Here is a 21,337-nt window from a genome sequence, read left to right as displayed (position 1 = left end):
TGGATATTTTTCATTTTTCTAGATCTTCTACCTCCACATTTTCCCTCAAAAAGTTTCTAAAGTGGACAATTAAGAGAAGGACTACAGAAAAAAAAAAAAAAAAAAGACAACACCAATGAAATACCGTTCTATTATCAAGCTATCTTGGTGACACTTCTTTAACTGCTTTACTCCTTTTCTCTTCTGTCTTTAAAAGATCCATCATCTTCATCTCAGAGGAACAATACAAGTCTTATCTACTGGATTCTTAATTTGAAAACAATGTTTTTGTTCTTCCTTTTCATTCACTGCCACTGAAGTTCTTAGGAATCTTATTTTTCCAACGCTGTCAGAGAGTCTGCCTTTTTGTCTGTATATGTGAAAGACTTCTTAATAAAAGCTATCCATATCCTTTGTTAAAACAACTTTACTTTCAGCTGCCATAATTGAGATTTTGAAGATCCCTTGATCATTTCATTTCATGAAAAGACTTCCTTGTCATGAGCAGAATGATTAGACTTGAGAATGAAATCAGACAAGTAAAAATCAATATGAGCATTGCCGTCAACTTTAGCAGGCCAGTCTCTTCTGTTTACTTCTTTCCTTTCAGGATGGATTCTGTACATTTTACATGAGAAAAATTCAAAGTGTAGGGACAAGACAATTGATTCACATGAAATGAGTGTGGAGACAAAGGCCATCCCACCCTTCTGTACGAATATCTTGGGCACATTAACTACACTTTGTTGTCTTGTATTTTTTCCATCATTTTTTTATTCCCTATCCATGAATCATGGGTAATTTTTTTTTTCCCCACAGTTTTTGGGCACTGTGAATGTAAGTGGCCACATGAACATCTGATAGTACATAATGATATGCAAAGATGATATGATAATACAACTACATATCTACGTGAAATGGAGGGAATTAATGAAAATATTCAGAGAAAATACTTAGATATACTTTTCTCAGTTCTTCATACTTTGTCAGGAATGGAAAATGTCATTCAATTGTTTGATTTTTTTTCCCCCTACATTAACTACTTATTAGCTCTACAATTAAATGTGAATCAAGGAGAATAACATCATAAAGTGGTTGATTAGTTCAATTATACCACCCACACCAACAAATAGTTTTCTTAATCTGGCAACTGAAACATAATGTTTTAAGAGCAAATAAAACAATCCCTTCACCTTTTAGTCTTTATGTACTTCTTCTTAAAAGATTTCTCTGATTTATTTCAAACCAAGGAATAAAAATAGAATTAATATTAATTTCAGTTTGCCATGGACAAACAGTCTGTGGTATTTTAAAAACATATAATATTGTGCTGATTACTCTTTGTTTAAAAGGATGGAAATCTGTACATGTACTACAGTTGGAGTCTTGTTCCCACCTGCCAGCAATTTTCTCCTTGTGTCTCTAGGCAAGTAGTGTTTCATTTTTCTCTTCTGTAAGTTACCTTATGTAAACAATAAATAACACAATAGTCCCTACTCTGCCAATTATGTGCATTAGTTTGCCTCTCTCTATATTGTTTGACCTTGCTTTCTACAGAAAGTTCTGAAAGTGCTGAAGCAGAGGTAACCCGTTTAGGAACCCAGCAAACTTTGCTACAACGCTTGCATAGGTTTTCAGGCAGTACTGTTCAGATCTGCAAGGGGAATTGTACTATACATAAAGTTTTCATGGAAGGCAACTGAAGAAATAGAATTAAAAAACATATTTGACAAAATAGATGAATTTTCTTGCATACCGTAATGCACTGGCTAGAAAATGTGTAGGGGTACGAAAGCAAGAACAATGTACATCCTGGTGTGGTTAGCAGAAAGTGAGATCTTTTCTACAGAAAGTAAGTAGGCCTACTTCTAATGTGAATTAAATCCAGACTCTTACTGGAACCACCTATCTCTCTCCCTTTGAGTATGGATGAGCTTGGGATGATCCAGGTCAAACTTCACTGAGGAATTCAAGTGCATTCTTTTCCATGGGAAGACCTGAAGGGCTGTGAATTTATAATACCCAGATCCCAGACTAGTATATGTTTTCATAATCCTTTCTCAATAAATATTTGAAAAAAAATTGAAATTCTATTTTTAATTCCCTCCCCCTCCTTTTCCCTGCCAGCATTCCTATTTGCAAAGAAGATCCAATGATTTGTTGAGAAATCCTCTTTTGAATTTATTTCTTCTACAGTGCCTTCTCTGATGCTCCCATTACTCTACTTGCTGAGCTCATCTGATCAAATTGAATCACTGATTTTAGAACATTCTTAGAAGGCAGGATGCTACAAATCCAAATCAGGCCTTTGTAAAAGTTAATTGTAAAATATTTTAGTTTTCTGTTTCTGTTAGCACAGGGGTAAAATTTCCCAAATATTATATATAATTTTTTTTTGAAAGTCAAGTCTCGATTAGTTTCACCAGGGTGCCAGTGTACAACTTCGTAAATTGGGAACTCTGTACTTTGGAGATAGAGATAAAAACAGGATGTGCTGCAGGTGGTTTGGCTTGACTGGAGGCATGTTCTAGGAAGTGATATCAGCCTTATTTTGCTGAACTTCAGACTTTTCAAAACAAATGTACAAAAAAACCTTATAATCTCTGAACAGGTTAAAGTTCACAAATGTTTATGTTTTCTAAGAGCATAGAGAAAAAATAGACTGTCATACGGGATGATTATTTTCAAAAAGCAAGAAAAGCAAAACCTAATATCTAGCAATACAATGGGGGAAGAATGTAGCCAAAATAAATCCTGACAATCTTTTGTATAACATTTGGCATTGCTAAAAAGAGTGGATAAAAGTGGGCATAAATTAGTATGTTCAGAGTTATATTTCAAATTTGACCCATGCTCTTCACTGGAATGCTAGTGTGTGCCCCTGTTATGTGTTTGCAGTGATTTGGTTGAAATTATGTGCAGTGCTCAAGGTTTTTTTTGTTTTGTTTTTGTTTTTTGTTTTTTGTTTTTTGTTGGTTTTTTTTGTTTGTTTGTTTTTTGTTTTTCAATATTACTGCAAGCTAGTACACACTTCAATAATCTAGTTTTATACATCTCTTCCCTTATAATGAATTCTCCTCATGTGTGCTAATAGAAGTTTTAGAGAGGCAAGTGACTCAGTTTCAGGGATTAATAGCTGGTATTTACCAATTTAAATCTGCACTGTGACAAGGTATTGAACTGTTACTTCCTATTTATATTTTCTATGTCAAGTGTGAATCTGCACTTTTTGTAGAGAGATGAACCAAATCTCCTACTAGGCACAACTCTACAGGGGATAGTTAATGATTCAGCTTAGGGATTCATAAATTGCTAGAAAAAAAATCCTGTTTAATAGTACACAGAAAAATAATTTCTTGCTTTAAAATGGAGGAAACTCATTAATTTCATTTATGTTTCTCTTTGAGATGCTCCTGTGTAAAGCATGCCCACAAAGAATTTATTTTAAACTAACTTTTTAATAAAAGCTGTAGGAAGAATGTATAAACACATCCTGTAATTCACTACTTATATATAAACACCAGTAAATAAAATTATTTTCCATTCCTTTTAACTAGTATAGTTGTCATTAAGAGTTATGTAGAAATGGTGTTTGGTAAAGCATAGACACAAATTTGATAGCAAATATTAATAGATATTAATTATTAATAGTAGCATTAAATGTATTTACTCCGAATAGGAAAGTACATCCTTTAGAAGATCCTTGGCTTGAAGAAAGCCCTTGAATCAGCAGTCAATTATTCCTCAAGAATGATTACTGAGTACTGATAACTCTTCATGATGCTGCTAAATTTTACTTACTTATTATCGCTGTCAGAGACTTGTATTCATTTTATGGTGATGTGTCCTCTATTATTCCCTCTAGCTCAACATGGGAAGGAGAAGTAGCATAAATGTATTAGTTTCTGACTTGATGGTGACTATACAGCCATCAAATAGGCTTTGTGCGGTGATTTGGCTTGAGTTAGGTATACGTTTTTTGTCTACACATCATTTTGCCAAGCTTGTCATTTGGACTTTTTTGACATCAGGTTTACCATGCTTTGAATAATTTCTAAGACTCATTTTTATTCTGTATGGAACTATTTTACCCAGTTGATGTTTATTGATAGCTTGTTGGATTAGTTGCTTACCGGCAAACTGTAGATCTGATTTTTTTTTTTTCGTAATGCTATGAAGAACTGTACACACTCGAGCTACTGTTTGTTATAGATCCCAGTAAGAAAGGCACTCAGACTGTAGATTTATTAAAATACCTCTTACCAAAGATAGCATGAGGAAAAAAGGGCGTAAATAAAGATAAATCTTAAGTCCCTTGAGACCCTGGAAGCCCCAGGCTTTGCAGCATTTACTAAAACTTTAATCAGGTCATGGAAGTTTGCACGGATCCTGCTAAGGTTCACCATTGTTATAGCTCTTACATCTCTTAAGAATTTTCTTAGGAATAAACATCATGGGTCATTTCTGGTGCCAAGCATGAGGACACTGTCAAGAGAACATGGTGTTCATACAACTTTATTTTGAGATAAAAGGAAAGACTTGTGGGTGGCACACTCACCAGGCACTGAGTACAGTACTAGCTACATTTCATAAGTAGTAAATCAATATTGCTACAGACAATATGAGCTCACCCATTCCTTTAGTTTGTGGTGTGGACCTGTGCTCTACTTAGTCTGCAGTACTAGCTGAATTTGATTTGAATATGTAATGTGCATAACAATTTTCTTCTTAAAAGACTTGCTGAAAAAATATTTTTCAGAGTGATCAGATACACTGGTTACTTTTAAAATCAGTTTTACTTAACTGGATATAGAACTATGGGATCATAGAATAGCCTGAGTTGGAAGGGACCTATACAGAGTCTAGCTGCGGGCTCCACACAGAACCACCCATAAATCAAACCATATGTCTGAGAGCACTGTCCCAGCGGCTCCTTGAATTCCAGCAAACTCTTTGCCATGACTGTTAATTATAACATTTTTTTGTGGTCATAACTTTTCTAACCCTTGAGTTTAGTGATTAAGATCTTAAGGTTTAGCTATAAACTTCACATTAATAATACTTTCAGGTGTTGCAGAAGCATAGAATCACAGAATAGCCTGGGTTGAAATGGACCATAATAATCATCTAGTTTCAACCCCTCTGTTATGTGCAGGGTCACCAACCACTAGACCAGGCTGCCCAGAGCCACATCCAGCCTGGCCTTCAATGCATGCCTCCAGGCATCTACAACCTCCTTGGGCAACCTGTTCCTGTGCATAACCACCCTCCTAATATCTAACCTAAACCTCCTCTGTTTAAGACCATTCCTCCTTGTTCTATCACTATCCATCCTAGTAAACAGCCATTCCTCCTCCTGTTTATGCACTCCCTTCAAGTACTGGAATGCCACAATGAGATCTCCCCGGAGCCTTCTCTTCTCCAAGCTAAACAAGTCCAGTTCCCTCAAACTTTCCTCACAGGAGAGTTGCTCCAGCCCTCTGATCATCTTAGTGGCCCTCCTCTGGACCCGCTCCAAGAGCTCCACGTCCTTCCTGTACTGTGGGCCCCAGGCCTGGACGCAGTACTCCATATGGGGTCTCACAAGAGCCGAGTAGAGGGGGACAATCACCTCCCTTTCCCCATTGGCCACTCCTCTTTTAATGCAGCCCAGGATATAGCTGGCCTTCTGGGCTGCAAGGACACACTGCTGGCTCATGTCCAGGACCACCAAGTCCTTTTCCACAGGGTTGCTCTCAAAGTGTTCTTCATCCAGTCTGTATAAACAGCCCCAGTATACAGTGATGAACTAAGAGTAGATCTTCCCAGAAAATGTCTTGCAGTACCCAGGGTTTAGAACTTTGATTTTACTGCAGCGACTGTTCGTGGTACTTAGCTCTTTTCTTCAACAAGCTGTTCTCAGTCTCTGCACCTCTGCTGTTGAGAGCAATTACAGAATCACAGAATCATAGGGATTGAAAGGGACCTCTGGAGGTCATCTAGCCCAACACCTCTGCTAAAGCTGAGGAGAGTCCTGTCGAGCTATGGGAGTCCTTCCTCTCTTGAGAGGAGACTAATGCTCCAAGTCATTCTGCTGTAGGAACAATGTTATTTAGATGGATGGAGAGTGGGATGATCCCTGATACCATCATCTTGCCATGGCTCTGCAGACCACATAGCAGCATGCACTAAGTTTTGGTGTTGCTGTCAGTAGGCACGCAGGGAAACTGGGGATGAAATCAGACTTCATTGTAAACTTCTCATTTGTTGAATGCAGAAGGAAAATAGCTTTTCTCAAATTTATTTTCAATTGTGCCTTTAGAAAGAGATTTTCTAAAGAAACAGTAGTCACTGCATCTTAGATTTTCAGGTCACCATCGTAGCTTTCTGAAAATGGAAACATTAGTGATTATAGCTGTCTCTTGAGACAAGGATACATGTTTGGAAAACTTGAGAGCTCTAGTAAAAACAAGGCTTCCAAAATTTCCAGTCTTGCTGACAAGCATGTTTTTATGGTTCTTTTTCATGCATATGGGACTTTGGAAATCCTTTGATGGTTTGAATTAAGTTAACTAAATGCTGGGCAGGCCTTTGGGGGAACAATAATTTGTTCCTTTTTTTTTTTTTTTTTTAAATAAAAATGCAATAGTATTTGAGGTTGGCTTCTTTGTTTGTTTGTTTTAGGAAGGGGGAGCCAAATATTACCATTTAATCTCATGGAAAGTCAAGAATTCTGCTTCATTCCATTTTGGATTAGAATTTTTGGGCTCGTGGAGACAAAAGCTCCATGTGTAGTGGAAGAAGCCAGTGAAGAGTATCTGAGCCAGCTGGCATAGCCTGAGCTGCCATTTTTTAGAAAACCCAGAGCACACAGCAAACCAGCTCAGACTCAGGAAACAGGGTTTATTTAACTCAGTTATTTCTGCTCTTGAGCATAATAACACAAATATGAACCTGCTGGGTTTGTAATTCTTTTTCCCACAGGAATGCAATTTTTACAATTTCAAATGGTTTTAAAGTGTCTACATATCTGAGTATGTGAAGCACTTTTGTATTTATTCCTTCTCTGCAAGCTATTTTAAGGAAATGAATAGTTCATGTCTCAGTATAATTTTATTTGTTATGTAGAATACTTGCACAAAACTCAACATTGCAAAAGTATGTGACTAAAAAGCACTATTCTAGAGAAGAAAAAGTATATTGGCTCAGCCTATTAAAAGATCTTCCTACTTAAAAGTTGATTATTTTTGTTCTTCAAAAAATGAGAAACCATTTGGTTAAAAATAAGTAAGGAATCTTTCATGAAACCCTTGAATTATTAACAGAAACCTCGACTCTAGACTGTTTTGATTGATAAAACTAAATTATCTCTGTCTCCCTGAGATATTTATATCATCTGTCTAAACAGCATGAATCACATTTAAAATTATATCAACTTGTGCCACCTCCAGGGTAACAAACTGGAACAGATTCAAGTGAGTGTTGCTTTCCTTTATTTTATTCATTCGCAATATCTAATTGATTTTTATTACAGTTGAGTATATTCACTTTATAGGGAATTTGAATTCATAGCCAAGAGGGAGAAAAAGGAAATGACAGTAATCAGCAGTATCATTTTTTTATTATATTTTGTACCTGTACTAAAAAGTACAGCTAGAGGAAAAATGCATACTGTCGTTTATTCCGGAGGCAGGTATATGTATATGTATACACATAGGTACAAATTTATCAATACTAATACTTGTGCAATGTTATTCAACACATCGTTCTTCACATATATTAATGTGCAGTTTACATAATCTACAACTAAAAGACTTAAGCTGTGAAAGACAATTAGGTCTCAGAACATTGTCTACAAAATGATAGTGCAAAAGCCATTCATTAAACTTGCTGTATGTTGCAACTGGCAACAAATTTGCAGAGCAACCTTTAGGAAATCTGGAAATGTCTTGCACATTAATTTTCTTAAATGATGATTAAAAAAGATTTCAGAATTTGCCACGAAATGTACTTCCAAAAAACTTTTTGGCTTTAAAAAACAAATAAAAAGAAAAAAAAAAACAAACCAACAAACTGTATGTTTCATTTTGTCATTGTGGAAACAGTCTAAAGAAACAATATAGAAGAGTACGTATAAATCAAGCAGTTGGAATGAAAATGTTTTATTCTTTTCAGTTTTGTTTCCAACTGATGTGATCTCTCAAAACCTTATGGTTTACATTCAAATAAATTAATTAGAATTTCATTACAGTTTATTTATTTATTTATTTATTTATTTATTTGTAAGTAGCCTGTAAAAAGTGTTCTGACTTACTGTGTTCTATTCTGGTCTCCAGATATAAGAGGGAGATGGTGCTTGAGAGTCCATTCTATAGCCTCGAAGATGATTAAGAAATGGGGGAATATCTTGTTTGAGGAGAGACTGAGAGAGCAGGGACTTCTCAGTCTGGTGAAAGGAAGACTCAGAGAGGATCTCAATAATGTCTGTAAATGCCTAAAGGGAGGGTACAAAGACAGCAGAACCAGGACTTTTTTGATGTTTCTCATGACAGGGAAAGAGGTGGAAGGAAACTGAAACACAAGATGTCTAAACATCAGGAAACACTACTTGTGAGGGTAACCAAGCACTGGCATGAGTTGACCAAGAGAATCTTCCTGCTTGAAGATATTCCACCACATGGGAGTGGTGACATGTGAGTTCCTCATTAAAGAAAAAGTTCAGTCACAGTCTTCAGCAAGTAAAGTGATGTGCTCTGTCTTTCAGGATGGAAAAGGGGTGATCCTTCTGGATTTTCTGGAACCTGGGCAAACTATCAAGTCTGACTGCTATGTCATGACACTGATGCAGTTCAAGACTCGAACTTCCAGAGTTTTTATTTAGTCAGTCATTCTCACTGGATAGTAATGGGATACTTACCCACTGTCATAAGAGTTTAGAATGCCTTCAAATTCATCATGTGTGATTTGTGTGCAAAACCTACAGTGTAGCAGAGAAGACAGCTTTTCTCTTGTGGCACGATAACACTAGTCCCCGTATCAGTATGAAGACTGTGCAGCACATCGTCAGTCTTGGCTGAACTGTCTCCCTCACCTACTTAGAGTCCTGATTTGATAACTTCTGACTTCCATCTGTTTGGACCAATAGAAGGATAGACTGTGTGGGCAACCTTTTCTAGCAGTGATGCTGTCATAGCAGCTGTGAAACATGGGATCACCTCCACTGGTGCAGATATTTACAAGTACAGCATGCAGGCTCTTGTTCATTGCTGGTGAAAAGGCAGAAGTAATGGTGGCTATGTTGAAAAATAGTGTTTTGTAGCTGAAAATTTTCTCTATCAAATAGCATTATTGTGCTCTTTGTTAAAATTTACAAGGAAATAAATAGGAGGCGTTACTTTTGTGGCAACCTACATAGTCCTACTGGCATTATGATTTAACACAAGTTATAATTATATTTTTGAAGTGCATTCAACAGTAACTAAATTGAAGTTATTTGTCACTACTTCTGTTTTACTTCTGAAAGTCCACTTTAAATGGTCTTGAAGGGGAGGAGGGGAATCCAATCACTAAATAAAACTGAGAGACAAACTGTTACAAACCCTCTCATCACAGAGGCTCATTTGCTCTGCCAAAGGACAGTACTGAATGCTCATGTCTGTTATTCTGAGCTACTTCAAGATCTGGATACTCTAAATAAGCAGAAAAAAAAGGCTTAACATAAGAACTTCTAAGTTCAAAGTTTCTTGCATTTTTAGAAGCCTTTTGTGACTACTTAAAGGTTTGGTTTGGTTTCTTTTCCTTCCTACAGCCCTCTAGACTTACAGTCTTCCTTTGAAAATCTTTGATGCAGTTCTTATCAGGGCTGTAGTTTGATGATGAAGGGACTTCAGTTACAAAACTGGCTTGAAAAATCCCACTTTCGTCAGGCGCTATCATAACCTATTTTTTTGGAGATCTTTTTCTAAATTCAAATCAGTTCCCTTAACCAATCTATAGTTTAGCTTTGTGGGGCAGTTGTGTCAACATAGAGAGAGAAACAAACCAGCTGTGAGAAGGAAGAGTCAGAATTTTTGTGAAAAACCCTGCCTTCCTGGAAGTAATTTATTTCAGTATGGTTAGAATTTCTATGGTGTACTGCAAAAGTCTGGAAAGCAGGTGGGCTTTTTGAAATTAATACAACTTAAGCAGCCAAGACCCAAGACATAAAGAGAGGTTCATCTGAAGTACATTGATACAAGAGAAAAAAAAGTGGTGATACCTAATGGCTTTTCTTCAAATTGCAACAAAAACAACAAAAAAAAAAAAAAAAAAAAGAAAAGAAAAAAAAGAAAAGAAAAAAAGAAAAAAAGATACACAGATATATATGTCAGCTTAATGCAAAGCATAGTTACTGAGATTCTCAAATGCACCTAAGCAGAATAGGCCATATCACTAATCTAGTGTTAACATAATCTGAAATATTTGCAATAAATTTACATTGGTGTAAAGCAGCAATATCTGCTTCACTAACTAGAAGAAAGAAAGTTATCCAGTTGAAGGATCTATTTACTCTATTATCTTCACTATACTGGTCTAGGTTGAAATTGGTGGAGAATACTTTCATTTTTACTTCCCCCAAATTTTCAAGTCTTACAACTCAATCTACCTTTATATCTAGCATCCCAATTTAAAGAAGGAATACATAACAGTTCTTCATATTTCTTCACCTAATTAATGAAGTGTTTTTTACATTTGAAAAGCACTTTGTGAATCACTCTGTGGCTGCTAAAAATGCATAATAACAAGCCCAATTCATTTATCATGCCAGCTGTTGATTTCATTCTGATGCTGACTTTATGCTGTAGAAAGGAATTCTTATGCTAAATCTCACCTGTCTGTAAGAAATTGATTCCGTTACAGTTTAAAAATGAGAACTGCCACAACTTGTGTTCTTACATAGAGTAATTGGGCTTTAGTTATTAAAAATAAGTAAAAAGAAGGAAATCTGAGAGTGTTTTAATGTCTGGTCAGTCTTTTTGCTCCACTAAGAAACTTTTCTTGTGGTGAGAGTGCCAATGTTACAACTAATACATATATACAAATACCATACAAATAAGTAATCTATCATTTTTAGTATCTCCAATAATGTTGCTTAATGAACCAAGAATTTATTTAAAAGCATGGTCCTTGCAGTTTATGAAGTACATGATTATATTTTACAATTACTCCGAGACAGAAAGTACTCTTTTCATCTTACAGGGAAAAGGGTGCATGTAGGTGGAAGAACATGGTAGGCGACCAAACAAGTCATTTGTTTAGATTATTTATTCCCAGTGAGAAAGTTTAACCAACAGAATGTAGCAGAGCTTTTAGTAGCAGTGAACATTAGTAGGAAATCAAAGAAATCTAAGCCAAAAATGGCTCAAAGGTAGAGAGAATCTTTTCCAGAAGGAAGCACAGAAAAGCAATTGCACTGCAGAACGCTATAATTTCTGCTGGATAGAAATAGAAGCAATGTTCCAGTTCAGTTTCTGGTTTACCCAGTAATCATGTAAGGTAATTGTTTACATAAGCTGATTGAGATCGGCCCTTAAATAAACAGTTATCCCCTTCTCCCTTTTATGTAATTATGTCAAAACATTTTAAATCTGACATGGATTATTGTATACATAAGTGAATCAAAAGAGAAAAAATGAATCAATTTTTATTTGCACAGGTGTATGTCTAGTGTTGCTCCAGAGTCCAAAGTCCCAGTATCTATCCTTGTGTATCCCGTCACTGTATGCTTACCAGTAGTTTACTGAAGAAAGACATCCATTCTCTGAGGACTGCCCAGCCCACGCAGTGTCTGAGTCATTCTACAGAAGTACCTGTCTCTCATGATGGATTACATATGAAATAAGGAAAATTTGTGAAGTTATCCTTCCAGATTAGTGCCTCAAAGACAGTGAGGTCCACTCTGGTTTCAGAACCTTTTGTCAGAGATTTCACCTTTTGTATCTTTATTCTTAGATGTATAGGAATGCATATCTGTAGTAGAAAAACATTTTTAGAAAGCTTTTAGAATGATGTTGAGTCTGAGGGCAAAAGAAAGTCATCAACAAATTGAACGTGGTTTTAATTATCATTTTTGAGTGAGATGGTTTAACTCCTAGTCATTGCTCTTAACAGTAACATCACAGCTACCAGCTCCTCACAAGGGGAGTGAAGGAAGGGCAGTGCTGAGCTCTGCTTTCTGGTGACAGTGATAGGACTCAAGGGAACAGCATGTAGCTGTGTTGGGGGGAAAGGATTTGGTGTTTAGGAAAAGGTTCTTCACCAAAGAGTGGTCAGGCATGGAACAGGCTTCTTAAGGAAGTGGTCACATGAGATTTGAATTTCGAGTGGCCCTGTGCAGAGCCAGAAGTTGAACTTGTTTATCCTTGAGAGTCCCTGCCAATGCAGAGTATTTGATGATTCTGTGTTTCTATTGCCGTCTTGTAAGTGGTTACAATTCCGGAAGTATTTGTCTGAAAAACTTCACTTATCCTTCTGAAGTTTAGAGACCTAATGGAATTTTTGAGTATAACTTGGATCCATGTTTGTTTGATATACAAATGTGCAGGATTTTCATGGTCTGTGACCATTTTCTGCCCCTCCTGATATGTCTTTAATGTGTATGTCTGAGACAGTGTTGGCGAAAGACTTAGTCCCAATATCTTTCCACAGCTGACATGAGTATATTCTCAGGTTCTTCTTGCTGCTTCCATTTGGGAAGGCTGCAGCCTCTGGTATCTCTTCCTTGTCTATGTGCATGACCTTGTGCTTTGTAACTCTAATTTAAACCCACTTTTATTACTTTAGTCCTTCAGACTCACAGCCCAGTTCATTCTGTATGACTTTCACTTTTTTACTGAGGTCTTGGATCTGGCAAATGTTTTTAGCATACAGTGGATTTTTGTATCAACATCATTAAAAAATATGTTTAGTTCCAAAAACATTATTTGAAATATTACTGTTCTAGTAATACTGCATTCATCCTAATGTTATTTCCTTCCCGTAAATCAAATTGTGATCCCTACACTTTTCTAGCATACCTTATCCAGAATAATTTAATTTTTTCCACAGTAATTGGTATCGTATTTGGTGAATATGTTCAGACCATTCCTGTGTTCCTTCTCTTGAAATATCAGTGATCTTATAAAGACAGGTAAACTTAACATAGTCTATTTTGGAATAAAGCTGTTATTGTTTATATTTCATGTCTCACTACTTCAATACCCCTAGTTGTGCAATGTTTCACAGTTTGTTTCAAATTCTTTCAAAGTGCCCCATGAGGTCAGACCAACTTTTTTTTAGTTGCCCAGATCACATACATTCCTTTTTCTTAAAGGACAAAAAAGAGTTAGAGTTTATTAATACTGTTTTTTTTTTTTTTTTTTTTTTTTTTCAGACATTTGATTGACAGTTTGTTAGATTCATTAGAAGTCTTTGTTATTAAACTGGCCTTTCATATGCGAGTATTGCAAGTACTCTGGCGTGAAGATATCCTGTCTCCGCCTCATGGTCTAGACACTTCATTTAAAACAGTTTCATGTCTTTGTTTTGTTCTCATCTCTGATAATTAATTTTCATTTCCATAGTCTGTATCACTAGCTGCACTGCATTTACAGCTATGGTCAACATCTCCATATTAATTTCATTTTGGACTGTCTGTAAATTATCTGTAATCTTAATGCTGTTTGCTGCTTTGTGAAGTCTCTCTCTCTCTCTTTTTTTTTTTTTTTTCTATTTTCTTTTTATTTGAATGATGAAAGTACATTTTAGTACTTGCAATTTTGCAAGATCTGACCCTGCCTAAAATTTTCTCTTCTTGCTTCCTCCATATATTTTCTGACATCAGACAGTTTTCCTTGCATATTAGTTTCATTTTCCACCCTATGAGCTCTCTGTGTGCTCCAGATATACTCTCTGAGGTGATTGCTCACCCAGTTAGAAATGAAGCCCTTTATTATAAAAGGTTTTTCCACATGTTTGAAGCTGATATTTTTACAGCCCACAGACACGGTCTTTTTCTTCAAGAAATTCTAGAACTTCTTTTAGACTTTACTATTTCCCATATTCTCTATTTTTAAGTTAAATTCTAATTTATTTATGCTTCACATTTATTTATGTTGCAACAATTTTTGTAAAATGGAGCAAATGTGTCATCACTTACTCTGAGATATGCCTTTCTTGACCAACTGTTAAATAAGGTCTTGTAGCTCACTTTTCTTCACTTTTCTTTTGTGTGGCCCATCCTCGGATACCTGAGTCTCACTCTTGATAGTGGAATTTATCATCTAGGAAGTTACAATTTTACTTCACAGCTTTCACAGAGCTATGTTATTTAACATTTCATACTTCTGTACATCTGAATATTCTTACAGCCCATAGCATACATGATTAATAGTTCATCACATCTTTATTTTTGTCATGAGGAAGAATGGTATTGTTGGTGCATGCTGAAGTGGAAAGTAAGCAAGAAGAGGATTACTATGGCCACTGACTTGCATTACCTACTGCATCATTTATGTGACGGGAAAGGTACAGGAAGGAACACAAAATTCTGCAGGTAGATTGATTGCCTTCTACACTGCAGTATAGTCCTCTCACCCAATTTTATTTTTTAGTAGAATATTGTTACAGGTTTACAGCTCTAAAAAACTTTGCAATGAGGAAAATCAGGTTAAGTGAGAGATCAAGATGAAGATCATGAATACAATTTCACAAATTCATGAGTTAAATTCCTTATAGCAGTCTTCAGTCACATGCAAGAAATTTATTATTCCTCTCAGTTTGATTTCATTAATTTTTTAAAATTTCATTAATTCTTGTTGAATAAAGCCCAAATCTACTTTGCATGTCTATTCTCATGGATATCTCTTACTTATTTTCTGTAAGCAGTTGTATAAATGCAAGGTAAATTATTTTTTTCCTTTATGCATCACACACTATATTAGAGAATCTCTAATAGATTTTCTAATAGATATTACTGCTGCTGGACCTTCAGTACCATCCAGCAGTGGCTTCTGCCTTACTCCGTCATTTAGGAATGGGAACAGGAAAATCTGTCCTGCTTTTATTAAATCATCTCTTTTTTTTCATTTTCATCAGTGAATATCAAACTGTTGAATCACAAGAGTATCTAACATGGAAAATGCAAAGTCACTGTGATAAGTAATCCTTGAAAAGAATGAAATATGGGGAGATAGTTATATCTTTAGTTTTTTTCAGTTACCTGAGGACTTATCTCAGTTTTCCAGAATGGCTTATGCCACTGCCTGTCAGTGAAGCGGAGTAATCACAAGACTAGTTTTTTTCATTATATATTTTATATTCTACTCTCTTTTTTCCCTCTCTTTTACTGACAGAGAGTTATTTAAAAATTTTTAATAAGGTGGCAGCTCCTGTTTTAAAACAAGAATGAGCTTGATTTTCTCACGTGTTCTTCTACTATATTTTTTTCCAGATACTGATTTGAATCTTGTCTTAGGGCCATCTTGGAAGGCAAACAAACTGTTATGGAGAAACACAAGATACTCCTTTTTCTCTTAAAAATGTTTCAGTTACAGAAGTTATTTAAGTTCCTTTTCATTAGCAGCAGGCTGGGCTTCTGTTTTCAGGCAGTTGACTCTGCAGGTAACAAGTGCATTTAAAACAGATGTAGTGATTGAAAGATAATTTACTTCAGTTAAGTAGATAAAATTGTTTTTTATTTTAAAATGAAATACTTCATTTTAAAGTATTTACAATTTTTTTTTCTTTTACATTTACTACATAAAATTGTAAAGGATTGCTTAAAGTATTAAGAAACAGAAATTTGCACCTAAAATTTAATGTAGAAGGTGATAATGTACAATAGAAATACTGTAAATTGTCACATAGTCTGTGCTATATATATTTGGCTATATTTAAAGAACAGTAAAGAATTCATTAAAACATTATCTTTATTATTCTAGTTCTTTGAACTATTAGATATATTACAAATTTTAAGCAATGTACTATTCAATTAATCAAAAAACAAGATACCATTAAGTAGCTGCATTTGTTCACTTAAGACAAATGTGTTTTGCAAGTAATTGTAAGTAAATACAGTTCAGTGTGAGTATTAAAACATGCTATATTCCCAATATACTGTCACCATATAGATGTAAAATTCAGTTTTGCAGCAACAACCAAATGGATTCTAAGTAGATGGGCGAAAGCTGGAGGAAAAAAGATTTTCACCTTTCAGTAGAGGTGGAATCTGCTGTTTCTATTGCAGGAGGGAGTTACTGCTAGGCACTGTTACTGGCACTCTCCATGCACCTCTTCATGATTTGTGTCACTAAAGCTAATTCCAGTGTCCTCAGGCTGAAGTTTCTGTCCATCCTTTGCCAACAATTGGCCAAAGGGATGAATATAGTCTCTGAACTTCCAGTTTTATAATGTCAATTGGTTAAGAGTAGAGAAACATGGAAATGAGAAAGAGGTGAAAGTAATAAGAAAGACCACTGTTCATACAGGATGTTCTAGCTCTTTATTCAGTGATAAAGTAAATATTTTTTTGTAAATGTATCAAAATTAGACTTCATTAGACATACATTAGACTTCAAAGTCATGGTGACTTCAGGTGTCTCTAGACATTTAGGATCATATTTATTCATATCTATTTATGAATTCATATGAATGATGTTAATTGAATCTGTTAATTATATTCATTTATATCTGTAATTGATGGAATCTACTTTTAAAAAAATTTATTCAAAAATACAGCTTTCTGAATGAGAAAAAAAGGACTTGACACACTCTTTCCTTCCACTGCTAGGCCATGGAAAGTGTGACTGTGGGAAGTGCAAATGTGATGAAGGCTGGTATGGTGAAGCTTGTCAGTATCCAACTACTTGCAATCTTACACGGAAGAAAAGCAATGAAATGTGTAAGAATTCTCAAGATATCATCTGCTCTGGTGCAGGTAAGATGTCTTTTGTTTGTCTCGATGGCTTAAGTTCTTTGTGTATTATCTTAAGTATCACTGGTTTCTTGTCTGATTAAGAATTTTGTATAATATGTTCCAGGAAACTGATAAATAACTGTGCATATATTAAAATGCTTGATTTTCCTATAGGCTCATTCCTGTGCATATGTTGTGCAGTTATTCAGTATGCTTACTTGAGAACTATAGTTTATCCATAGCTTCAGGTTGATGAAAGTGCCTCTGTGTCAGGTATTCTGCCCATCAATAAGCTGTATTTATAGCATTAATACAGAAAGTGAGTTTTGTGTGTGTCTGTGTGTTAGATCACAACTTCCAATATATATTTTTTCAGAATGCTTGTAAGCTGTGCAATTTTTTGAGAACTTTTGAGCTCATATTTTGTTACATGGCAAAGTTTTGGAAACACAGAGTTGTAAGAGTGGCTCTTGTGAGCAGAGACCAGCAGCTGCCCTATGTCAGAGCAGAGCCATGAGTGATGCTGGATGTGGTTTGGGAGAGCAAATTTAAGGAAGGGAGAAACTGCTGAACAGTAGCTGGGAGAGAGGAGTGAGAAATGTGAGAGAACAGCCCTGCAGACAGCAAGGTCAGTGTAGAAGGAGAGCTGGAAGTGATTCAGACATGAAGGAGAAGTTCTCTGCAGACCAGGAGAGGCCCACAGTGGTTTAGGCTGTCTCCCTGCAGCCCACAGGCACCACATGGAGCAGATCTCCCCATGCAGCCATGGAGGAATCTGTGGTGCAGCAGTGGACGTGTCTGAAGAAGTTCACAGCCCATGGAGAGCCCCTGCAGGAACAGGTTTTAAGACTCTATTTAGTTTTGGTTTTATTTCCTACTTCATTTCCTACTCTGCTATTGATTGACAACAAATTAAATTAATCTTTCCAAAGCTAAGCCTGTTTTGCCTGTGATGGTAATTGATGAGCGATCTCTTTGTCCTTATCTCGACTGAGAAGCTTGTTCGCCATATTTTCTCCCCCTGTCCTGCTGAAGAAGGAGGAGTGAAAGAACATCTGGGCAGTTACCTGGTAGCCAGCCAAAGCTGTGACAATGATTATCAAAAAACTGTTGTGGAAAATTTACCGAATCATTTAATGAAGTATTTTCATATTCATCTTTCTGGTATGGTAGTTCTCTTTGCTGTTATTTTTAATTTTGCAACTTAAATGGGCAGGCAGCTCAGCACTACAAGGCTATTTGCTCATTCCCACTCCTCCCAGTGGGGGAAAAAAAAGTAGAAATCATAGGCAGAGATAAAAACTGTTTACTAAAACAGAGAAGGAAAGGAAAATTAATAGTAATGGTAATTTTATATGTATTTACAGAACAAGTGAAGGACCACTCACCTACCAATTCTCTGCCAATTCCCAAGCCAGCTGCCTCCAGTTTTATACTCTTTGCATGACACCATATGTTATGGAATACCTGTTTGGACTGTTTAGATCAGTTGTCCTGGTTGTGTCATTCTTCCTCCCCTCCTTGTGCACCTCCAGCTCCTCACTGGCGGGGCAGCATGTGAAGTTAAAACACCCTTGGCTCTGTGCAGCACTGCTCAGCAACAAATGAACAAGAACATCAGTTTGTTATCAATATTGTTTCTCCTCAAGTCAAAACATAGCATCATATTAGACATTCTAAAGAAAATCAACTCTGTCCCAGCTGAGACTGGGACAGTTATGCATCGTTTTCCAAAGCAAAAAGTACTGAGAAAGCAGTTGTTTGGTTTGACCTGTCTCTCTGAGAGAAAAGAGGGGATTACTACTTCCCTTGGAGCAACAAAACAAAACTTTTGTGTTTGAGACAGTGGGCTATGGAGAGACAGCCACTGAGTTGAGGGAGCAACCCTCAAAGACTAAGACTAAGAAGCAAACATGATCAGACCAGTGGTGACAGAAGAAAGAGCTATTTAGAAAAAAAAAAAACAAAAAAAACCATTTCCATGTTTTGCATTCTCTGAGCTCTCTGCATTTGTAATATGTCAGAAAGTCTTCTGCTCTGGCTTATGTTCTGAAAGAATTCAACTCTGTGGTTTTAAAGAATCCAGGGGTCTTGTAGATAGTTAAATCAAGGGAGACATAGGTCAAATGAATCCATCCCACTTTTTGCGATTAGCTTGTCTGTTATCTAATATATTGGCGTACTAATCACTTTCTAGAAAGAATCTTAAGATTTTTAAATCCTATTCCTCATATAATAAGCATAAAAGGAGGCTGGTGACTACAGTGCAAATACACTTTTTGAAATGATACAAATATATTTTCAGGTTTTCAATAGCAAAACTCTAACTCTTATCTAAGACGACTGTGGAGCTGGGCAAAATCAGGTTTTATTCTTGAGAAGATGACTAAGCAATTTTTTTTCCTCTTAGTTGGCTGAAGATATAATTTTTAAAGCTGATTTAATGCCTCAAGTACATGAATTAAGACAGACAATCCTAGGAGTGAATTTTACATATTAAAATATGATGCTGCTTATTAAGAGTGCATCACTTTAATATTGTATCTATTTAGAGACAACATTAGACTTCTTCCTGACGTGGATTATTTCCATTTCATTCATTATCTAGTTACTGCTCAGAAATATATACTGTCACTGATGGAGTGCTAAAACTCCTTCCATAAGTTCTAGTCTTTGAGTTATGTCTTAAATATTTGCAGGTACTTGTCAGTGTGGCAGGTGTAAATGTGTAAACTCAGGAGGAAGTGGACTGGTCTACGGTAAATTTTGTGAATGTGACGACAGGGAATGCATAGATGATGAAACCGAAGAGATTTGTACAGGTATGTTTCATTTAGTATGTTAAGAATGGTGAAGATGAAGGTAGTTTGTTATACAATTCTTCAGTGAACTTAAAACATGTTTTTCTTGAATGTATGAATTAAAACAAAAACAGTACTGCTAACAAATTTTAAGTTAGAATTTCAGATGCAAAAATGGGCTAGAGAGGAATTGAGAGAAGGAAGAAATCCTTTGACATCTTCCTCTTTTTGAAAGAGATAATTTACTGGAGTACTTCATACCTTACTACAGCTGTCATTGGTAGAAAATAAGTAACATGTTTTGTGACACAGATGACAGCGAGAGGGAAAGTAAGGGAGAAAACCCAAGAAAAAAATAGAAAAACAGATTATTTTGAATTTGGGGCAAGAAAGCAAAATTTAGAAAGGAATGAGAATGAATGTGAGATAAGAGCTCAGAAGCAATTCAGGAGGTAAAACGTGAAAGGAACAAATGAAGAAAGTCTTCATCTGTGGTAGAAAACACAAGAGAATAGGATGAACTCTGCTGTGAGAAGTGCAAATAAAATCCAAATGGTACTTTCATTTCATTATAAATTAGGAACCTAACAATTAAATACCATGTAAAACGCACCATTTCTAGCACTGCAAATGCTGTTGCATATGTTAATAGGGAGGTTTGTTCTTGACATGAAAGTTGCTACAAATATTTTACAAGCTATACATATGCAGTGTCTGTGTGCATACGGCTGTACCCAGAACACCACTTAGAACATTCATTCTCTGATAATATATATATATATATGTATATATAAATAGTGTATGCTCTGCATGTATGCGTGTGTAAAAAGGCAGACTAATTGAATATAAAATCTTCATCTGTCTTAATGCTTACATAGAGAGCAAAATAAATGGTATTTAATTATGTGTCCTTTATGGGAGCAGGACCTACATTTTTTCCCCATGGGATTAGGTATGGATTGTAAATGAAAGTAAGTATGTAGAACAGTCCTCTAAAGTCCATACTTACGATTATAGGACGGTAATTACCTGAAATAAAATGAGAGAAAGGCAATAGTATTTAAGCGTTAATGATCCAGTTTACATTTATTTGCTTGTAAAAAATGGATATGGTACCAACTGTGATATAAATTCGTCATTTAGTTCCGGTAAATTCTCCTGCAGTTTTTGTCAGTTTTTCTGTCTGTCTTTGTTGCTGCTGATTGACATTGTTAGGCTTTTCTAAGTATTTTATTTCACCTTGTTTCACTGGCATCATGCTCCAAAACAGAACAGATGCATCTCTTAAGAAAATTACTTTTATGTGTATAAAGATATCAAAGTATGTTGATGTACACAGACAGAAAGGCTGGTGTAATTCATCAGCACAGAAAAATTTTATACTTTATGTATAAAATCAAATAAAAATAAAAAAATAGGTACCCTTTACTTGCTTAGGTTGCTGTAAGATTAAAAGTTTATACACTTAGTGTATGAGTGTTAGATTTTGCTTTGCTTTCTAAGATGAACCTCTCCAGAACATAAACTATGTATTTAATCAGAAAAAATTGGACAGCATATGACCTGAAAGGTCAAAAGCACATAGTTTTACAGCAGAAAAAAAACAGGCCCTTCCCCCATGTCTAGTTATTGTTTCTCTCTCCCA

At 35.7% G+C, this 21,337-nt stretch overlaps 1 protein-coding gene across 2 annotated transcripts in view; it reads left to right on the top strand.

Moving 5' to 3' along the window:
* Window positions 1-21,337, top strand: part of ITGBL1 (integrin subunit beta like 1) — a 131,361-nt gene that overhangs the window by 39,186 nt on the left and 70,838 nt on the right. For both annotated transcript variants that reach the window (XM_090129210.1, XM_090129204.1), the window contains exons 3-4: window positions 16,766-16,912; window positions 19,591-19,713. In XM_090129210.1, the coding sequence (XP_089985336.1) occupies window positions 16,766-16,912; window positions 19,591-19,713 (270 nt within the window). The remainder of the gene's footprint in view (window positions 1-16,765; window positions 16,913-19,590; window positions 19,714-21,337) is intronic.

The sequence above is a fragment of the Phasianus colchicus genome, chromosome 1, assembly GCF_987193195.1.
Source record: "Phasianus colchicus chromosome 1, bPhaCol1.hap1.1, whole genome shotgun sequence".
NCBI lineage: Eukaryota > Metazoa > Chordata > Aves > Galliformes > Phasianidae > Phasianus > Phasianus colchicus.
Note: the sequence above shows the minus strand (reverse complement) of the source record. Positions and strands in the feature narration are given on the sequence as shown.